This window comes from Trachemys scripta, chromosome 3 (assembly GCF_013100865.1).
Source record: "Trachemys scripta elegans isolate TJP31775 chromosome 3, CAS_Tse_1.0, whole genome shotgun sequence".
Classification (NCBI taxonomy): Eukaryota; Metazoa; Chordata; order Testudines; family Emydidae; genus Trachemys; species Trachemys scripta.
This window is the reverse complement of record NC_048300.1, coordinates 68,846,406-68,869,757: the sequence shown is the minus strand read 5'-3', so window position 1 is coordinate 68,869,757 and position 23,352 is coordinate 68,846,406. Positions and strand designations below refer to the sequence as shown.

Genomic DNA, 23,352 nt, shown 5'->3' with positions numbered 1-23,352 from the left:
AGGAAAGGGAAGTGCTTTGTTTTATGGAAGGCCAGTACTTTTTGTCTGATGTTTCATTCAGAGCTTGAGATCCTGCTATCAGAAGGATTTATAAATTCTGATTTGTAAATCCACAGTTTATCAGATGAAGATTTCCCTCCTTTGGAGGGAGCAATTGAGTGAGTGTACTATAAAAGTATAGAATCAGACATAGAGTTCTCATGTGCCTCCTACTGCCAACATAATTTGCATTAAGACTTATTAATCAAATGGTCTAACTCAAGACAGAAGGCAGGTCACAATCACAGGCAGTCCTGAATCTTGCTGCTTATTCTTTTGGAGCTATCTATAGTTGCAAGAAAGACCACCAGTTCTCCTCAGCAGCAAACCACACAATACAGGACTCTTCCATTAGATAGCAAAGTATATAGCTGTACTGTATAGATAGCTGCCACTTTTCTCTGTGGTTATAGCTGGTATCATACCACCTACAAGAAAAACTATTACAGGAATTCATGGAAACAGGAGCCTCACCGCTGATGTAGCCCCAGGGAGGGCAGAAGGATGCCTGGGGAAAAAAATTAGTTTGAGAATTCCTTAATAAATCTAGAAGAAAACTAATCATTCTAAAATCAAACCCAAACTTCAGTTCATTTTTAGTTCCCAGAAGAAAGAAAAGGTTTACTGTATTTATTCTTCATTTGTGCTTATTCTAAAATGTATTCTAAGTTCTTCTGCTCATCTATAAAGAAAATAGAGACATTTCTAAATATTTTAAATTCCTCCCCCCGTCACTTATTTTACTAATATTTTCGTGTTTACAAGAAACTGAGAAACACCTATAAGTTAAAAAGCAGAAGAACATAAGGCCAGATTGTTAAAGGTGTTAGTGCCTAAAGATGTACATTGGCACATAGTATGATTTTCAAAACCACAATTTCAATAAGAGTTAGGTATCTAGGCACTTTTAAAAATCCCACTCAGCACCTATGGTCACAGTTCGTGGCAACTGTACCTGTATTTCCCCTCAGTGCCCCAGCAAGGGCACACATCTTGGTTTCCAGCTCCCCAGCTGTTGTCTCTCGTGGATGGAGATTGCCAATTTTGGTTGGACATATTCCTGGAGGTTTCATCACATGACAATCTTTAATTAAAAATTAATTTTTAATTCCTGGAGATTCCAGGACAATCCTGGAGGGTTGGCAACCCTAGTGAAGACTCACATCTCTCCCTTCTGACTAGGATATTCCCCTGCCTTCACTGTGTATTTCTCAGCACAGATAGGTTGCCCAAATACCCCTGCTTGCTTTCTCTTCAGAGAGCGATAGAGTGACAGTCAAGATATAAGTACCACACAAGTCTTTCTAAGCAAGCCTACTTTATTCTTAAGGTAAAAAGTACGACAGAGAAAACAAAAGAACCTAAACACATGCTAATAAACTTACCAGGAACCCGAACGCTAACATGGATTCTTGCAGAATAAATCCTTCAACCTGCCCCTTTCGGGAGTCCTTGTGGTTACTAGTTCACAGCTTCAGCTCAAAACAAGCACATGCATAACAAGCTTAGTCCACCCTTTTATACAGATCAGAGGTATTTGATCAGGAGTACCCAGAATAGGTAATTGGTATACATACAATGAGTCTCTCTCCCCAGGGCGTATCTTCAAAAGGTTGGCTTCAGAAGGGGATTATTTACATTCCCTTCACCTCAAAGTAATTCCTAGGAAATCTACTTCTACCTCAGAACCTCCCTCATATACCTTTTAGAGAGCACATTAATCTTGTCTTCTTGCTAAAGAAGTTCTATAAGCTCTCACAATCGTACATAAACATTTGCATTTCTAATACAATATACCCCAAAGGTATTAACCCTAATTCAATCAGGTTTAACTTTACTGAACTAAGTTCATTCAGGATACTGTCAGGTTTGACACACCTATCTGCATCTTTAAGGCATCTAAATATCTTTAAAAATCTGATCCATAGTTCAGTGTATACCTCCTTCATAAAACATTCTATATGGACATGAACATTATCTGGTATAAATTACATTAGTGTCAGAATAATCATCTTCATAAGTTATCAGCATTACAGTAATAGCCAAAGATATCAATGAGGATTGGGGTCCTGTTGTGTTGCATGCTGTATAAAATGGGTTAAAATTCTAAAAAGGCCCTAAGCAACTTTGGAGCCTTTGGATTTGTCTACACAGCAAAAGAAAAAAACCTTGTGGCTGGCCCGTGCCAGTTGACTCAGACTCACCGGGCTCGGGCTGCAGCGCTGTTTCACTCAGGCTGCAGCCTGAGCCCTGGGACCATCCCAGCCCACAGGGTCCTAGAATCTGGGCTCCAGCCTGAGACCAGAAGTCCACGTAGCAATGAAACACCCCACAACCGGAATCCCGTGAGTCCGAGTCAGGGGGCACAGACCAGCCACGGGTTTTTCTTTGCTATGCAGACATATCCTAAGTCTCATTTTCAAAAGGCACTTAAGGGACAAGAGAGTAACAAATAAGAGGAAGAAAGGGAATGGAGTAATAATAAAGGCAATGATAAGATCATTCAGTAACACAGATTAACTATAATACAACTCAGTGATTCTGAAAATGAGGATCTATGTAACCTATATATTCAAGAGTAATCACAGTTATCTCCACCTGTCCCAGCTAAGCTGTCAGTTACCATGCCGTCAAAACTAGATCTTGAAGAGGGATCTGAACGAGGAGAGAGCAGTGGCTTTACAGATTAGTTCAGGCAGGGAGTTCCATGTGTAAGGAGATGCATGAGAGAATGCACAGAAGGGAGAAATGGACAAATGAGCATTCAAGGCTGACATCACTAATGAAATAGAAGTATAGTGAGGGAGTTCAATAAGGAGTGGGTGGCACATTGAAAAGTGCACTAAAAGCAATGGCAAAGCTAGTAGAAAACAAGGAGCCAGTGGAAGAATTTAAAAAAAAGTGGGTGACAGAGAAAGTAATAGGAAAGATAGATTATTTTAGCAGCTGTGTTTTACATGGACTTGGGCAAGGGTAGGTGGAGTGTTAGGGAACCCAGAGAGGTGAAGGTTACAGCAATCAAACTGTGAGAGAAGATTGTCCTGGATACAAGCTTTAGCTATAAGGACAGAGAGATAAGGTTGAATTTTAGAAATATGTTACCAGGATGTGGACATAGCCTAAATGTGTAGGGCAAAAAAAGTATAAAGTCAAGAAGAATCTAACTTTACAGACCTGAGTGAGAGGAAGGATGGTGGGGATGTCCAACAAAGCGTGGGGGAATGGGAAGGGTTTCAGAGGCAAGTCCTGGAGCTCACTATTGTCAGAGTTAAGGTTAAGCTCAAACTGAGCTCTTGTTCTTTTTCCACTAGTGATGGTAGCCCATGTGTTCAGAACAGAATTTAAAACAGATCATTCTTAGAGGTCAAAACCACTGATCACACAGAAGAAACATTGATACAAGAACAGGAATATTCTTTCCTTTGAAAAAGAGCGATATACTATACTAGAGTAGAATTCACATGCCCACTTCCCTATCTATACATGTGGCCCATATTTAAGTTGTTTTTCAAACTCAGATTCAATGGATTTTGCCCTTGATAGTCACCTTTGAAAAGCATTTTAAAATAATATCTTTTTAGCAATGTAACCCAGGAGAACAGGTCAATTGTATAGTGCAGACTGGCCTCATGAAGTGATCTTAAACGTTCGCACAAATTCTATAAATCATTCCTATTACAAAGTAAACAAGTGAAATCAGAAAACACAATATAAAAAACACTTCCCCAAAATAAGAATTAAAACAGTAATTGAGAATTTGCTAGAGCAAAAGGGCATCTCAAGTAAGAAACCAAAGATATCAATGTGCCAAATCTAATATTCTCCCACGTTCTTTCAGAAACCAGTTACATATCCATGTGTGTGCATGTATTTTGTACTTGCTTGTCATAATGAAGTCTTCATTCTCCATAGGGTTTCAAAATTTAAAACAAAATAGTTGCCCCAAAATGTCCAAAGTCTAGCCAGATCTCTAAAAAGCAAATTCAACACTCACTTTCTGCAGTTCTTCCTTAACCAGGGTAATGACAAGTATCACTTCTTGAAAAATGGCAAAACAAAACAAAAAATCAGGATAAATTTCCTCAGCTGATTCACTGGGCGTTATTATTCCCAATGACCTTTCAATGTATTAATTATTTATGGGTCCAGTTCTGTGACCAGGAGTATTTGTTGGGCTGATGTACTGTTCTTTCTGGCATGAATCATTAGAGCTATGAAAAAAGTAATTAAGCCACAGGGGTGTGCAAAATCCATCAGATTTGGAAGCCATTTTCTAAAGAGAAATGTCTGTCTTAATACCTTCAATTTTCTCTGGAACAACAATTTAAGTGTGTAGAGATTGTTCACTCTTGGTTTATTCTCCAGGGAAATCTACTATCTACAATGCTGCAAAAAGATTCCAAAATGTGCACTCAAATCTCTCTTTAGGACAGCACTGTAAAATTCCATTCACACACATTTTTAAACAAGTAAAATATAATTACTGTTTTAGTCAGTCATTATTATAAAGCGTTGGGTAAACAGATTTTGCAATATGATTGCTACACAATTTCTGACACTTCTGCGAGAATGCTTTATTTTATTATATGGATAATGTTATACGATTATATCTGCCAGTTAAAAAACACACAGGAAGGTTGAAAGGCTTTTTGTTAAAAATAATGGACACACTCCTCCCTGATTTACAGTTTTAATTCAAATCCTTACAATTACTGCTTAAATACAGATATTGTGAGGTTTAATGTAGTTTAACATTCACATTTACAAACTAGATTACTACAAATACAATGAGAGCATAATAAAATGCATATTAATATGTTCTTAAACAAAATAGCCCTGCTGTTCCAACAGTCATATAGTAACTGGTTATTAATCTTAAAATTACAGTGTAAAGTATTCCTGAATAAATCCAGTGTAAAGTATTCCTGAATAATTTTATAGTTAATACTGATCTTGCTCCCTTACAGCAGCCAGAATATTGATATAGCTATTACTTAAGGACTTGCAAAAGAGAATATAAAACCAGTTAGCATAAGCTTTCTATGACAATGGAAAGTTTTTAGAAGTGTACAGCCAAAAATTGAGTTTTATTTCAAATGCACCTCTGCTCAGAAAAGCGACTATAAATGATGGCATTGTGAAGTTCTATATTTGTCTTCCACTGACCCCCGCACCAAAACTACTCAGTTCACATGTAAAAAGGATGTGAAATTCAAGTTGGTTCTTTTGGCTGGCACATAAACAAGAATCTTTCAGTAGCAAGCCCTAGGACCAACAAAGGAGAATCCACAGCAGCCCTTGAAGAACAAACTTAGGTTAGTAACAAACAGTATGAATGACTGCACACGAGGAGCTGGTCTAACTGAGTGAGGAGGTGCCATTTTAGTCACTTTTCAAAGCAGAAAAGGGGATGATCGAATACTGCAAGGTGAACATGTGAACCAAAGACCATGTGGCGGCCCTACAAATGTCCTGGATGCGGACGTGGGCCACGAAGGCAGCTGACGAGGCCTGCGCCTGAGTCGAGTGTGCCCTCACAATGGGTGGCTGGGGGACACCCACCAGCTCATAACAGGAACGGATGCACGAAGTGATCCAATTGGAAAGCCACTGAGTGGAAATCGGCTGGCCTCTCGCGCGCTCTGCCAAGGCGACAAACAGTTGCGAGGACTTTCTGAACAACTTAGTCCGCTCCAGGTAGAAAGCCAGTGCCCGCTGCACATCAAGCGTGTGGAGACGGTGCTCCTCACTGGATGCGTAAGGCTTGGGGCAGAGGACTGGTAGAAAAATGTCCTGACCCATATGGTAGGCAGAGACCACCTTTGGGAGGAACGCGGGGTGTGGGCGGAGATGGACCTTGTCCTTATGAAAGACCGTGTACGGCGGCTCGGAGGTCAGGGCCCTGAGCTCTGAGACTCGCCTGGCCGAAATGATTGCAACCAGGAAGGCCACCTTCCACGAGAGGTGAGACCAGGAACACATGGCTAACGGTTCAAATGGGGGCCCCGTAAGTCAAGCCAGCACCAGGTTTAGGTCCCACTGTGGGACTGGGGGCCTAGAATACCGAAAAAGATGGTCCAAACCCTTAAGGAACCGGCCAGTCATAGCATGGAAAAATACCGTGTGCCCTTGCACCGGCGGATGGAAGGCCGATATGGCTGCCAGGTGCACCTTGACTGATGAAGGCACCAGAACCTGGGCTCTCAGGTGGAGGAAGTAATCAAGGATAAGCTGGATCGACGCGGTCCCTGCGGGGACGCCCTGGTCCGCCACCCACCTAGAAAACCGGAACCACTTTGCCAAATAAGCGCGGTGAGTGGAGGGCCGTCTACTTTCAAGGAGGACGCGCTGAACCCACTCTGAGCATGTCCTTTCCTCTCCACCTAACCACTGAGCAGCCACGCCGTGAGGTGAAGAGCCGCTAGGTTGGGATGGAAGAGGAGGCCCTGGTCCTGAGAGAGCAGGTCCGGGCGGACCGGCAACGGCGGAGCTACCGCCAGGCCCGTGGCCTGTACCAAAGCTGCCTGGGCCATGCCAGGGTAATAAGGAGGACCCAGGCTTTGTCCAACTTTATTTTCCGCAGGACCCTGCTGATTAGAAGGAATAGGAGAAAGGTGTAGAGAAGCCAGCCTGACCAGGACAGGAGAAAGGCATCGGAGATAGCGCCCCTCCCCAGGCTCCCCCTGGAGCAGAACCGGGGGCATCGCCGGTTCTGCCGAGTTGCGAATAGGTCCACCTGGGGAGATCCCGACCTTCGGAAGAGCCGGTGGGCCACTTCCGGGAGGAGGGATCACTCGTGTTGCAAGGAAAAGTCCCTGCTGAAGCAATCTGCCCTCTCGTTCTGGGTGCCTGGTAGGTGGAAGGCCTTCAGGTGGATGTCGTGGGCTATACAAAAGTCCCACAGACTGAGGGCTTCGCGGCAGAGGATCGGGCCCTGCTTTGCCTGTTGATATAGAACATTGAGGCCGTGTTGTCCGTGAAGACCCTGAATACCTTGCCCTCCAGGTGCGAGCGGAAGGCCATACATGCCAGCCGCACCGCCCTGAGCTCCTTGATGTTTATATGTAGGGTTAGGTTTTGAGCTGACCACAGGCCTTGAGTCTGAAAGTTCCCCCACATGGGCCCCCCCAACCCAAGTCCGACGCATCGGACACCAGCTCCAATGACGGGGCCCCTGAATGGGACCCCTTGGAGTATGTTGTTTGGGGTGGAACACCACTGTAGGGAGGCGATCACAGAGTCTGGCACAGTGAGGACCTCGTCCTTCCTGTCCATGGCCTGGGAGAACTTTGAGTCCAACCAGAGCTGGAGGGGCCTCATACTGAGTCTGGCGTGATGGACCACGTACATGCTTGCTGACATGTGACCCAAGAGTTGCAGGCAAACCCTGGCAGTTGTCACCGGGAACCTTGTGACTGAGTCGATGAGACCTTTCAGGATCTCAAATCTGTCCGATGGGAGAGAGGCCCTGGCCGACGCTGCGTCCAGGAGCGCCCCAATAAACTCTATGCATTGGACTGGGACTAACGTGGACGTGGTGTTGTTTTTTACCAAGAGGCCCAAGGCGGTGCATGTGGACAGGAGGAGTGCCACGTGATCCCTCACCTGCAACCGGGAAGTGCCCTTGAGAAGCCAATTGTCCCGATAGGGAAATATCTGGACCCCCCGCCGTCTGAGGTACGCCACTACTACTGACATGCATTTTGTAAACACCCTGGGGGCAGTGGACAGACCAAATGGGAGGACTGTGAATTGGTAATGATTCTGTCCCACCACAAAACAAAGGAAGTGCCTGTGCCCCTCAAATATGTGATGTGGAAGTACGCGTCCTTTAGATCGAGGGCAGTGTACCAGTCCCCGGGATCCAGGGAGGGGATGATGGAGGCCAGGGAGACCATGTGGAACTTGAGCTTCACCATGTACTGATTCACACCTTGGATATCAAGGATGGGCCTGAGCCCCCCTTTGGCCTCTGGGATAAGGAAATAACAGAAGTAATATCCCTTGCCCATGAACTCCTTGGGCACCGCCTCTATCGCTCCTAATCCTAGGAGCCACCCCACCTCCTGCTCGAGCAGAACTTTGTGAGAGGAGTCCCCCAAGAGGGACGGGGACAGGGGTGGTTGGGCGGGGAGGAAGTAAACTGGAGGGTGCAACCCCGAGAGATGGTGTTGAGGACCCATCGGTCTGAGGTTAGCCGTGACCATTCCAGGAGGAAACCACACAACTGGTTGGAGAAGGGAAGCTTTATTGGGGGTGGATCCCTGATGAGGATTGGTGGGGTGCGTCCCATCAAAAACGCCTTTTCCTAGCCTGCTTGCCCTTGGAGGACCCAGGCTGGGGGGCAGGCCGAGACTGCCTCTGAGGGCGTCTCTTATAGTCCTGTTGCTTCTTATAGGCGGCCCTGTACTTCGGGAGGGCGGCCTGAGCGGGAGTCTGCTGCAGCTTGAACTTAGGTTTTGCTGGAGCCAGGACATAGAGGCCTAGAGTCTGGAGGGTCATGCGGGACTCTTTCATGCCATGCAGTCTTGTATCTGTTTCCTCCGCAAACAGAGCTTTCCCGCCAAACGGGAGATCCTGCATGGAAGACTGTGCCTCGATGGACAGCCCAGAGAGCAGGAGCCATGACGCCCGACTCATGGACGCCGCGGAAGCCATTGATTGTGCGGCCATGTCCGCAGCATCCGAGGCTGCCTGCAGAGATGCTCTGGCGGCCACTGCCCCTACCTCCAGTAGCCCCTGAACTCCTTCCTATCACGCTCCTGGAGGGAGTCCTCAAACTTGGGCAGGGAGCCCTACAGATTACATTTGTACCAGCCCAGGAGAGCCGATGGTTCACCACTCATAACTGGAAGCTCGAAAATGAATACATTTTCCTTCCGAAAGAGTCCAGTCTCCGAGAGTCTTTGTTCTTTGGGGTCAAGGCTGGCTGACCCTGCTGTTCCCTGTCGTTGACTGACTCGACCACCAGGGAGTTGGGCGCCGGGTGGGTATACAAGTACTCATGCCCTTTAGTGGGTACAAAGTACTTGCATTCCGCTTTTTCAGAGATGGGGACCAACGAGGTCGATGTTTGCCACAGGGCATGTGAAATCTTAGCCACCCCTTTATGGAGAGGCAAGGCCACCCTACCCGGTGCCGATGGGGACAATATGTTAAACAGGGAGTCCGAGGGCTCCTCCATCTCCTCTGCCTGGAAGTGTAGGCTTGCTGCCACCCTCTTTAAGCGTTCTTGGTGGGCCCTGAAGTCCTCCTGCGGGACGGAGGGGGGCGGGGCCACAATCACCTCCTCTGGGTGGGGCGAAGAGGCCAGTGCGGTGCTCTGGGTGTTGGCCGGCACTGGAGGGTCCACCACCTGGTCGGTCTCTGGGCGCGGTGCCGAGGAGTTACGTCCCACCGACTCCTTTCTCGGGGGTCTGGAGAGGGGGGCCAATGGTGCTTTCGAAGCCCCAGCCAGCCAGTCTGGTCGGTGTCGAGGGTGATCCACCTGGACTCTGCCCCGAGTGGTCGCTGGGCTGTGATCGGCGTCAGGAACGTTCCCTCGACTGAGACCAGTACTGGGCCAGAGGCGACTGTGGAGATCCCAGCGGCATCTTGCCTATGGAGCGCGAGGCTGACACTGGCAGTGCTCCGGGCACTGGCATGGACATGACGTCCCGGACCGCCTGGAGGGCTTCAGGCTTGGACGGCATCTGGACATATGGAGAGGCCTGTCCTGAAGGGGCTGGGCTACTCCGCTCAACTTGAGTTGGAGGCCTTGGGGGGTCAAGGACTGCCCGACCTGGGCCTAGACTCTGTCCCAGACTTCCCTCCGTGCCGCTGCGAAGGAGGAGTCTTTTTGGCCCTCTTGACATGCCCCGTGGATGGGGAGCAGTGCAGGCTGGTCGATGGCACTGGAGTGTTGCTGCGTACCGACGCTGCGGTGCCGCTTCGGAGAGGCGTGCCAGGGTCGGGGTCGACGCCAACTCCATCGAGATGGCCCGGAGCCTAATGTCCCTTTCTCTTTTGGTCCGAGGCTTAAACGACTTGCAAATCTTGCACCTTTTGCTGATATGGGTTTCTCCCAAGCAGCGCAAACAATGCGGCTTACTCCTTGGTATAGAACGCCTACAAGAGCCGCACAACTTAAACCCTAGGGGACGGGGCATGCCCCGGCCCGGGCTCACTGACTAACTAAACAGCTAACTAACTACAGGTACTAACGCTGAATGAACGAACAGTTCTGGGGATGAGCTATAGCAAAGCTGGAGCAGAGCAATTCCGACGCACCTTCACTGGCAGCAAGAAGGAACTGACGGTGGGGTGAATGCGCAGCTCTCCTTATACCGTGCCAGGCAGGTGCCACTCCAGGGACTGTGGGGGCGCTCCCCCCCCTATGGGTACTGCTAGGGGAAAAACTTCCGGCACTAATGCACATGGCGAGCACGCACACCTATTGTGGAATATCCGTGAGCAATCACTCGAAGAACAACAGAATATAGTTAAATGATTATAATGAATTTCTCCATCTAGAAACTTTTCTAAGAATTTGATTTCTATGGGTTAGGCCTTAGTATGGCTATTTGTAGGGAATAAAATGGTTTTGTTAGTGAAGAATGGAAATGTTTCATGTAAACACTTATCAGCAACCTTATCTTTCAACTTAAAACAATTGTGAAACCAAAATAATTTAAAAATATTTTCAGCTGAGCCGGATGTTCCCATAGTACCTGAACAATCATAGGACTCCATTTGCCCTGGCAAGATAGGATTAGGAGCTGTATTATGATACTGATATTATGATACCGATACAGTATTATTATACTGATTATGATTACAGCACATACATGCTCTAGAATGTGAAGGAACAGAACAGGAAAATGCAGACTGAAATTCTCCTAAGCATAGTAACAAGCTTAATGCAGCATTTTACGGCCTTAAGAGATTCAGGAATGTCCTGCAATGCAGTTACTGTTGAGACAAACTGGACCTAGTTTAAATAAAGAATCATAGGACTGGAAGGGACCTCGAGAGGTCATCTAGTCCAGTCCCCTGCACTAATGCCAGGACTAAGCCCTGGATGGGATGATTTAGTTTGTGTTGGTCTTGCTTTGAGCAGGGGGTTGGACTAGATGACCTACTGAGGTCTCTTCCAACCCTAACCTTCTAAGTACTATTTAGACCATCCTGACAGGTGTTTGTCTAACCTGCTATTAAAAATCTCTGATGATGGAGATTCCTTAATCTCCCCAGGTAATTTATTCCAATGCTTAACCACCATGACAGTTAGAAAGTTTTTCCTAATGTCCAATCTAAACCGCCCTTGCTGCAATTTAAGACCATTACTTCTTGTCCTATTCTAAGAGGTTAAAGAGAACAATTTTTCTTCCTCTTCCTTGTAACAACCTTTTGCGGGACTCCACTTGATAGGCTCTTTTAGCTCGACTGTGAACCACTGATAACTCGTCTCTGGGAACGGTTTTCCAACCAGTTATACACCCACCTTGTAGCTCCATCTAGGTTGTATTTCCCTAGTTTGTTTATGAGCAAATCATGAGAGACAGTATCAAAAGCCTTACTAAAGTCAAGATATACCACATCTACTGCTTCCCCACTATCCACAAGGCTTGCTACCCTGTCAAAGAAAGCTATTAGGTTGGTTTGACATGATTTGTTCTTGACAAATCCATGTTGACTATTACTTATCACCTTATTATCTTCTAGGTGTTTGCAAATTGATTGCTTAATCATTTGCTCCATTATCTTTCCCGGTACTGAAGTTAAGCTAACTGGTCTGTAATTCCCTGGGTTGTCCTTATTTCCCTTTTTATAGATTGGTACTATATTTGCCCCTTTTCCAGTCCTTGGGAATCTCTCCCATCTTACGTGACTTTTTGAAGATAATCACTAATGACTCAGATATCTCCACAGTCAACTCCTTGAGTATTCTAGGATCAGGCCCTGGTGACTTGAAGACATCTAACTTGTCTAAGTAATTTGTAACTTGTTCTTTCCATATTTTATCCTTTGATCCTACCTCATTTTCACTAGCATTCACTATGTCAGACATTCAATCGCTACTAACCTTTTTGGTGATGACTGAAACAAAAAAGTTATTTAGTGTTTCTGTCGTTTCCACATTTTCTGTTATTGTTTCCACCCCTCCCCCAATCCCCCACCATTGAGTAACAGGCCTACCCTGTCCTTGGTCTTTCTCTTGCTTCTAATGTATTTGTAGAATGTTTGCTTGTTACCTTTTATGTCTCTAGCTAGTTTAATCTCATTTTGTGCCTTGGCCTTTCTAATTTTGTCCCTACATACTTGTGTTGTCTGTTTATATTCATCCTTTGTAATTTGACCTAGTTTCCACTTTTTGTAGGACTCTTTTTTGAGTTTCAGATCATTGACGATCTCCTGGTTAAGCAAGAGTTGTCTCTTGCCATACTTCCTATCTTTCCTATGCAGTGGGATAGTTTGCTCTTGTGCCCTTAATAATGTCTCTTTGAAAAACTGCCAACTCTCTTGAACTGTTTTTCCCCTTAGACTTACTTCCCATAGTATCTTACTTCCCATAGTATCTTACCTACCAACTTCTTGAGTTTGCTGAAGTCTGCCTTCTTGAAATCCATTATCTTTATTGTACTGTTTTCCATCCTTCCATTCCTTAGAATCATGAACTCTACCATTTCATGATCATTTTCACCTAAGCTGCCTTCCACTTTCAAATTCACAATCAGTTCCTCCCGATTTGTCAAAAGCAAATCTAGAACAGCCTTCCCCTAAGTAGCTTTCTCCACCTTCTGAAATAAAAAATTGTCTCCAATACATTCCAAGAGAACAAGACAACCCAGGAGAAATATGTAAGGCAAAGACAACATAACCCCATTTGAACCAGCCTCATAATTTCAGAGTCAATACTTCATATTGTTTCCAAGAGTCCCTGTTTAGGCTTAAAGTTGCTGCCTGCTCATTGCTATGCCATAAACATATGTAATACTTCCAAAATGCTCAGAACTGGTATCATATTCCTTTATGAATACAAGATACCTGCTGTGATCAATTTAACAGCATTATGAAATTTTCCAACACCTACAGAACATAAATAGTTTCTTTTATCTAGAAAGGGTAAATGGTTTATATAAATACCATTTTGAATTCCTCCTAACCATTGTTACAGATTTACATTTTCTAAGGTTCAGCAAGGCTTTCTAACCTTTGAAATATTTGGTATTAAATAGCATCTTTGAAAAAAACTTTTTTTCTGATAGAACCTCTCCAATGAATAAGTGGAGGGTAATTTTGAGGGATTTAGGGCAGGAAAAAAGTTTTGGATACATACAAAAGACACATGGAACACCTGCTGAAAGAGATCAGCAAGAGAGAAAAATACCATTTTTTCATATAGTGATCAAGAAAATTTGACATACTATAACATTAAAAATATGTTCTGGATCATATCAAGATCCTGAATAGAATTTTTGTTGTGTTCTGCACTCTGTTATCAGCTGGGGTGTTAAGAATATTACCCTGCTAGGAAGAGTCTTGCCTTTTTGAAACTACTTGTTTGGAAAAGAGCATATTTTCTTCCATTCAAGGTCTTCTCTGAAAAATTAAGCCAAATGAATTAAGAAATTAGGACAATGTATTTAAGTGTGACTTTTCTTTCCTTTACATTTGTCAAAGTAGCTTTGCATCTCTACAGAAAGACTCTTTGCATCATACAACTCGTCCTTCAGTCTATCACTCACGGGAATCCTGACATTTGCATCAATGCATGCATGAGGATTTAAGAACTGAACATTACAAGCAAAGGCTACCATATGAGGTTTAGTCATACCTTTTCCCTGCACAATTAATATGTTTAATTTTTCTCTTTGTTCTTTTCCCATCAAGGGAATTCACTAATATTGCTCTAAATATTAAAGTCATATTTGAGTAACAAAACTGCATTGAGTATTTGGATGCTGAAACATTGCTGGCTGATAAACTCACTTTCCAAAAGACTTTTTACTTGCCATTTCAACATCAAGCACTTCAGAGAGAGTGTAGAAATAATACCATACAGTATTAATAGTAGATGAGTATAAACTATATAGGAAAGAGATATCATAGGAAATTGTGGGGAGTACTACTATAACTACAGGAGTCCAGATATTTTATGAAATACAAATTCTGAGTAGTAGAGGACCATGCAGTAAGTCCTGAACAGACAGAAATCCCTAGTCATAAGAATCAGGGCCAGCTCCAGGGTTTTTGCCGCCCCAAGCGGCGCAAAAAAAAATCCGCAATCATGATCTGCGGCAGCAATTTGGCGGGAGGTCCTTCGCTCCAAGCAGGAGTGAGGGATCGTCCGCCGAATTGCCGCCGAATAGCTGGACGTGCCGCCCCTCTCTGGAGTGGCCACCCAAGCACCTGCTTGGCAAGCTGGTGCCTGGAGCCAGCCCTATAAGAATGCAAGTATACCAGTGGGGGGTATACTACTGGCCTCTATATCATAACAGTGCAGTGTTGAGAGAGACTGTGATGTACTGAAACATATGTTAAAATTATAATCTATCACCTTAAATTCTCAGGGTATTTCCTGGTCCTAGCTTGTAGGCTAGAGGGCTCTGTAGGGAAGCATGTGATCTGGGTCTTTTAGCAGCTGCAAAGAGCCAGCTTATAGCAAGGTGGGGTGAGCTTTGCTTCTCTGCCTTAGGGAGCAGCCTGCTTTGTCCCTCTGATTTTGGTTCTTGTGTATTGAAGTTCTAGATTGTAAGAAATAAAGTAGTATTTTCCATTACAACTTTCAAGAAAGTTTTTTTTATGTTTTTATCTAACTTCTCTGTATGTCAGATCATTGAAGCCATAAAATTAAACTAAAACAGCAACAGATGACTTCAATTACCCAAGTAGTAATGGGTCAAAAGTCATAGTGAGCTGGAGGCTGAAGAAAGCTTCAATAATATATGCAATTACTTGGGAGTAACTGGTTCTGGAGCGCACACGCACATAAAAGATTACTATTGACGGTCTTGGAGTAGCATAGGGGATTTGTTCAAGAAATAACCCTAGTAGTTGAGCAAGTAACAGTGACCATTACACTGGGCTAAAGCTGAAGAACTGGAGGTTTGTAAACATAATTGGTTAGAAGATGAATTAAAATAAGACTTCAAATAAATCAATGATATTGGGAGGGGAGGGAAGGAGAGGAGAGAGAAAGACACAAACAGTTGCTTGGTGGATAAGAAGGGGAAAAATTAAAGACATCAATTGTAGAGGAAAGTGAGATGGATCTTTGGGTCATGTTTCAAATGGTGAGATGGCATGAAAAGCACAAAACTAACAGGAAAAAGAAGTAGAATGAGATGATTAAGAACAATAGGGAGAAAAGGAGGAAGCGAGAGCCACGTGAGACCTGAAAAAAGAAGTACCCTGGATGTCAATATCTGTCCTAGTGAGAGCTGAAAACATGTATACCTCTCATGGTGGACAGCCATATAGATATATATTGTTAGATGCCAGCTCTTGCCTAGGCTGCTGGCATAAGTTAAGAACTAAAACTCATAGCTGGAGACCAGACCAGTTCACCTGTATGTTAGTTTTTCTGAAAATAGCTATTTGTCTTATAAGAGGGTACAGTATTTAGTGTTTAGACTCCATGAAATGCTGGTAAGTTGCTGCATGCATTAATGTGACTTGTAATGCCTGTATTCCAGGCTATAAGAAATTATGTAAGTTTTGCTTTATAACTTTGAAGATGTTTGCTCTGAATTTGAGAGCTCAGGCATAAGAATTGTCCCCCCTGTCCGTCCAGAAGGACTATCAAATTCAGATGGGCCATCAACGAACATCGCAATACAAAGGATAGGTTAACAGCCCTATCACACCTTGGAAATGCTACCTGTAAGGAAGCTGGTCCTGTGGACTTGGAAGCTGAATGAAGGAAATAAAAACTAAGTCACAGGAAGATTTTTCCAGCTCTCTTCGCTGTTTGAATTCAGACAGGGCCAGAGACTTTAGAGTCTAAAGTTTAGACTGAGGCAGAGATCTCCAGGGCTTACTCCTGGGTCTGCACTGAAAGACACTTTGAATTGACAGATCACTACAACTCTGTCACACTTAGGATTTAGATGGTAACTCATTTGTGTATATACGTTTGCTTGCTTTAACCTGTAAATAACTCTTATTTCTTTTTCCTAGTTAATACCTTTAGATAGTTTATTACAGGATTGGCTACAGGCATTGTTTTTGGTGTAAGAGCTAGAGTACCAGCTGATCTGGGGTAAGTGACTGGTCTCTTGGGACTGGAAGCAACCTGAAGACAGTGTGATTTTTGGCACAAGTGATCATTTATCTCTAAGTCCAGTTTGTCTGGGTGGCAAGATAGACCGGAGAGTCTAAAGAGACTGTCTGTGACTTCATGGGAAGACCGTTATAGTGGAGTTGACATTTGTTACTGGCTTGGTGAAATCTAATAGAACACACCACCAGTTTGGGTCTGCCCTGTTTTTGAGATAGGCACTCATGGTCATGAGCCACTTTTGACAGCGTGAGATATATATATATATATATATATATATATATGAGAGTGAGAGAAATCCTAATGGCTTGGGCATAAATAAATAAAAGGGGCCTCTGTTTAAAGTTTTATATGAAGAGATCTCTAATTGTATCGTTGGACTATTGGGTTGAATCCTTGGCTAGAGCCAGAGCCAATACTGAACTCAACCCAAACAGTCTCTTGTTCAAACTTAGTCTGATAAATTACAGAGCAGTAGACTTTCCAGTTCTAAATAACTACAGACAAGAGAACAATTCCAATCATCACTGAATTTTCAGTGTAAAGAAAAACTAATACAAATCTAATTAATTTTTTGGGACTGGTATAGAGGAAGTAGAGCAGAAAATTTTAGTGGTAGGAAAAATTCTGTTTCTATTCATTTAAAAAAAAAACATCTCAATCTGGGCTGCTGGGACTAAACAGTGCCCTAAGTACCAGGTAAGACAGTTACATGACAACTGCTTGAGGTACGCTCCCCAGACAAGAAGTTTAAGCGGACAATGACCCAACTAATAATATTTAACAAAATACTAAAGTCTATGTTGCTGCCTTACACATGGTCTAAATCAAGGCGCTTTTTAAAAACATATACTGCTGAAATAGAATGATTTTTAACTGAAGATATACATGCATTTCCAGCTTGCTTATAAACATCCCAGAGAGCTGAAACAATCCATATAAACATCAACACTGCAAAAAAAAAAAAATTATATATATATATTTCTTTTCAGAAGTAACAAAGTTAAACCATAAAACACAGAATAAGTAGGAGAGACCTTATCAAAATACCCACATATGACAGAATATGAACAGAAAAACATGTGTCAGAGGAAGATCATGACAATATTACAGGGATTCTCAAACTGTGGGTTGGGACCTCAAAGTGCGTTGCGACCCTGTTTTAATGGGGTCGCCAGGGCCCAAGGGCTTCATCCCTGAGTGGTGGAGCTCAGGTTCTCTCTTGTCTTTGCAGAACCAATATTGAAACTTTCTTCTTATGATTGCCTTACAGGTTTCCCTAATAATATTGTTGCGGGTTTCTCCATTTTCATTGATTTTATAATGCATTTTGATTCCTTTCTTATAAAGAGCTAAAATTCCTGAGTCTTTAAGCAATAAGTTATTCATCCTCCAAGATCTCTGTCTAACTTTCAGTTAAAATCACAGAGCACAGCAAAGACGGAGCATGTTCACTGCAAACCGAACTGCCCTATGATACTTATTCTCCTTTGTAAAACACTGAGATCTATGGATAATATTGATAATAATACATAGTTCTTATATATTATTATAACAGTTTCTAACAGGGTGGATCTAAAAGCAGAGGAAATTATTATGTGATCAAGCCATCTGTTTAACTGGCAAGCATGAGAGAGTCTTTGGAGGGTAATCAAAGTTCCTTCCAAGTCTCAAGAATGCACAGCTCCTATAGCTTATTCTTTATATGTTGAGATCTATATGCTTCCTGTTTTTCCGCCCCCTCAGGACCACATTTGACTTTTTAGATTTTCCTTCTGTAAGTTTTCAACATATCTAATCTGAGTTCCAGATAATTTTCTGCCTTTTCTATTTATTTCTATTTTCGATCCATGTCTGTGACTGTTTTCATATATTCACTTGAGATTGCTTTCATTCTGTTGACTCTTTTCGCTAATTCTTCTACTTAAGTTTTAAGATCTTAAATTGCTGCCTGAACGTCGCCTTTGATGTATTTTAGCTCAGAAACAATCTTCTTGATTGTCAAATTTTGTGGAAGAGGCAAGCTTGGTTTTATTGTTTTTTTTTTTTAATTTGATTTACAGGCTGCTTTCTCTGAGTCAAATTCAGAGTTGGAGACAAACAACTCCAAAGTCAATAATTCATAAAAGTTTGTGACCACTAACACAAAATAAGTATACCCTGTTCTTTATTTTCACTTGTTCCATTGTGAAATGTTTTCTTTTCAATTTTTGTTAACTGCTTTAATACACAACAAAAGTAGCTTAGGTCTTTTGAGGACTCATAAGAAAGAAATTATCTGAATCATTTTATATTAACCAAAAATTGAATAAAACTATTCCATTAAATCCCTAAGTAAAATAGAAAGAACCTTAAAAATAATCTCCCATTTACCATATCAGTATTTTTTCCTAAAATCAAAGATTTAGTTTAATCTGTTTCTTTATATTTTTCTGTTTTTCATTAGCAAGAATTGCTGGTTAAATCTGTTTACTGGAATCTGAAAAAAGGCTTTAAACATGAAGAACTAAAGTGACTATCATGTAATTTTTGGGAACAAATAAGCAATACATTATCTGCATAGCATGCTGAATATGTATCACTGTGGGTCTAAACTGGAGACCACTGTCCTACAGAGATTAACATTCCTTAAATGGATTATTTAGGAAAGCAGAGAATTAGTAATAAAGAAAGTTCTGATTCAAAAGTGGCAAGTCAAATGTTTACAATAAGTTATTCTTATCTTGATATTGGAGTCCAAACCCTTATTATAAAACTAAAGTTATCTTGGTAACTGAGCTGCAGTCTCCCTCAACAGGCGCCTATAAAAATAAATAAATAAATTATTGGAGATATCCTATCTCCTAGATATGGAAGGGACCTTGAAAGGTCATCAATTCCAGCCCCCTGCCTTCACTAGCAGGACCAAGTGCTTATTTTGCTCCAGATCCTTAAGTGGCCCCCTCAAGGATTGAACTCACAACCCTGGGTTTAGCAGGCCAATACTCAAACCACTGAGCTATCCCTCCCCCCTAGAACCATATGATCACTTGTTTGAGTACCAGTGAGTTTATATGTATAAAGGAGAGGTGAAAATATTCTTAATTCTATTCGATGGAGTATGACAGATGCTGAAATTTAGGGCAAGTTACTGAAATACAAGCTATACATTGACTATACCACCTTTACAATTCTGGAAAACATGAGGTAGTGGTATAATTTGTTCATCTGAATTTGTTCTTTGCCACAACATTAATCAGTGTATGGAAAAACAGGAAGAGACGTGGAGTTTTTAAAACAGCTCATTATTTTCACAGGACTGTAGTAAATCCAAATTTAGTAACTTTGCTAAAAACACAGCAATTCTAAAATGTTGTTCTCTAATTCAGACAGACAGGGAAGATTGAAACAACAGTAGGATCTAACCATTTTTAATACTGTGTAGAATATTGAGTAGAATACTGAGTAGTAAATAAAGAATAATAGCAATACCATCAAGAATGATTTGGAATGTTTAGGCAATACACTGGAAGCCCTCTTATGCCTTTTTCCATACACAAATATTAAAGTCTACTTTGAGAACCTGTATTTCATTATGATTAAAGTATCCTGGTAATTTTAGTGAGTAGCATGTATTTCCCATCAGAAAAAAATGAAATGCAGGTGTAATAGTGGTATGTATTTTAATTTCTTACCTTGTCAATCATTTTACGTGCTTCCATTTCCTCAGGATTGGGATTTTCCAACTCAATAGTGTAAGTACCTTTGTCACTTTGGTCATCATCATTGTCCTTTTCAGTAGCAGCAGAAACAAGCTGGCTTTTTAATTTTTTGTCCATCTCCTGGTTTTGGCTTGGTCTATGTCCAAGACTTCCTGAACTTCTTAACAATGCAGTTTGTAAGAAAGGTAATGCAACCGAGGGTTCTTCTGATTTTTGTTTTAATAGTTTTGCATGAACACCATGTGCTACCCTACTAGTCTGCAAAGGCAAAGAAACCCCTTTGATGTCTCCAGATGTACCTTTCACTTTCTCAGCTCTCACATGAGGTGCTGAAGAAGGAGTTTCTGAGCAAAGAGCTCCTACGTTCTGAGAAAAGGAATAAGATCGTCTCTTTCGAGGATGGTCTTCATCAAAAAACTCAATCATAAAGGCAGTCTGACTTATAGCAGCCTGCTCTTCATGCTTTTCTGTAGTATGGGCTTTCTGGTATGACTTTTTCTGTTCTAGATGTTGATGCCTTAAATGCTCATCAAGTGTTGCTCGCTTATTGTAATGCCTGCGTGCACCAGCATTTTCTGAATCACTCTGTGTCCCATCATCATGTTTATTCCCTTCAAACAAAACAAAAAAGAAATATATTACTACAAAGTAAAAATATCACATGGACAGAAGCTGGCAAATTAAAATGTACATGGAAATTATACTTGTTTTTCTGTTGGTAACCCAATGTCCTTCAGTAACAGGCTCTGCAGACTTCCTACAGCTACACTAACGCATTCAACTTGCTACCAGTCAAACAATGAAGTCTTTTACAAGCTGATCAGTGACACAGATGCATTTGAATTGCCTTTTTTAAATCTGTAAATACTTAATCAACGGTTCACAGAACCAGATAATATTATACAGCTGTACCAGATCTTGGTCTCATTTCATCAAGCCACCCAATCAAATTGCCTTCTTTTATATAGTCGGCTGATTACAAATGACTCCTGCACCAGAAAACAAAACTTGACCCTGAAAAAGCTCCAGGAAGGGTTAAGAGGATGCAGAACATAGTTACGTAATAATTCACTGTTATTGGGAAACACCTGTAGAGAACTACAAATTTGGAACATTATTTATAAGTATTTTCAGAATAACTTTCCATCTAGTTAATCACTGTCGTTTCCAGAAAAGGGTGTCTAGTTAACATCAGCACTAATCCTTTATCATACTCTCACACAAGTACAATGAATTTTCTACCAGTCACTCCTGCCAGTCTGCTAAAGCACTTTGAGATCTATGGCTAAAGATCACTGTATGAGAACTTATTATTATTATTTAAAAGAAATTTAAATGGAAGGAACTACATAGCAACTGAAATTTTAAAAGCCAAACTTATTACAAAGCAGTCTTCTGTGAAATGAAACTATCCAAACACTGTAGAATAAGTTGCTATTCTCTCTCTTTAAATCATCTGGATTTTCTTCTTTTAGCCATAAGGCGTTTTTTTAAGTAATTTCTTTTTGTGCAAATGTCAAACTATGCAAGTAGTTAGTTATTAAAATGTTGACTTTTCCTCTGGGTCTCCTAGAGTGTTTAGATTGTCATTTAGATTGGAAGCTCTGCTAGTTAGTAACTGTTTTGATATGTCTCTTGTACAGCATCAAACACCACTGTTAGTGCTAAACCAATCAAAATAATCATAACAATTAATGGAAAACAACTAATATAGTAATTATAAAATTTAAATTTTAAATTCAGCTATTTTGTATGCTACAAAGATTATGAAGTGTTCATTTTTTGTTTCCTTTACCAGACAGAAGTATCAGCTAGATAATAATATGAAACAGTCATCCAGCTGGCTGTGTTGATAATGTTATGTTACATGAAAATAGAAGTTCATTTTCCACAGTTAATTTGGAATTTCTGGTACTCTGTTTAACCAAAATGGAGCATTGCAGAGGCAATGTAACAAAGGAAATAGAACAACTACAGCACTTATCTAGCAATCAGACATCATCTAGAGCAGGAGTGGGCAAACTACGGCCCGCGGGCCGGATGTAGCCCATCAGGGCTTTGGAACCGGCCCGCGGAATTGCCACCCCTGTGGCGCCATGGGGCTAAGGCAGGCTCCCTAGCTGCCCTGGCCCTGCGCCGCTTCTGGAAGCGGCCAGCACCACGTCCCTGTGACCTTTGGTGGAGGAGGGGAGCAAAGGACTCTGCACACTGCCCTCGCCTGAGGGAACTGCCCCCCGCAGCTCCCATTGGCTGGGAACAGAGAGCCTGCCTTAGCCCCGCTGTGCACCGCTGCCACCCCAGAGCCGCTCAAGGTAAGCGGTGCTGGAGCCCGCACCCCAAACTCCTCCTGAACCCTGCACCTCAACCTCCTGCCCTGAGCCCCTTGACACACCCCTCCTGCACCCCAACCCCCTGCCACACTCCGCACCCCTTCCTGTGCCCCAACCCCTTGCCCTGAGCCTGCACACCACACCCCGTCCCACACCCTGCACTCCCTCCCATACCCCAACCCTGTGCCCCAGTCCTACATTCATGGCCCTGCATGCTATTTCCCCACCCAGATGTGGCTCTCAGGCCAAAAAGTTTGCCCACCCCTGATCTAGAGTCTTTGCTCTATCTATTAGAGGATGAAAATACAATATAGCCACTAAAAAAAATAAAAATTGGGATTACCAAGTAGGGATGTGGAAGAAGCTCGGAACTGTGGTAATATTCCATGATTCATAGTAATATAATAATCAGACGCATATTTATACACAGTAGGTTGAAAAGACGGGCTTTTGCACTAGAACTTAATGAGCCAAAAAACCTTTAAAGATTTGATATTTTAGCTTTTCTGTTGCTGTTACCTCTAATATTAACACTAGGATAAAAGTGTACTTCTACATGGCTTGTTCTTATTATTGAAGTGATTATAATCTTCACATCACAACCTATTAAGACAACTAACTTAGATAGTAAGCACTCTGAAGCAGGAACCATCTTTTTATTGTGTGTTTGCACAGTGCCGAGCACCGGCGGCCCTGGTCTAAAACTAGGAATCCTAGGTGCTATCGCAATATAGCAATAATAATACTGTTATGAAACTTATAGGTCACAGTTTTTTGCATCATGATTTCATTGCAGGTTTAGCTAGGAATAGAAGACAGACAGGGAGAAGATACCAATATGTTAAAAAGCTTCACTACAATGCTCAGAGTCAAGCTTTCAGAGTGGTTGTAGGTATTCCCTCACGAAGGGGGGAAGTGCAAGAGACCAGCTGTGATACAGTAGGTCACACAGCGCATTATCCAGAACAAATTCCTGTGGTACATCATACATTTTCAATTGAAAGAACTGTAAATGTGCATT

At 42.3% G+C, this 23,352-nt stretch overlaps 1 protein-coding gene across 9 annotated transcripts in view; it reads right to left on the bottom strand.

Moving 5' to 3' along the window:
* Nucleotides 1-23,352, bottom strand: part of CEP170 (centrosomal protein 170) — a gene marked incomplete in the record, with an annotated part of 185,383 nt that overhangs the window by 68,421 nt on the left and 93,610 nt on the right. For all 9 annotated transcript variants that reach the window (XM_034765012.1, XM_034765013.1, XM_034765016.1 and 6 more), the window contains 1 exon segment: nt 19,975-20,612. In XM_034765012.1, coding sequence (XP_034620903.1) covers nt 19,975-20,612 — 638 coding nt within the window.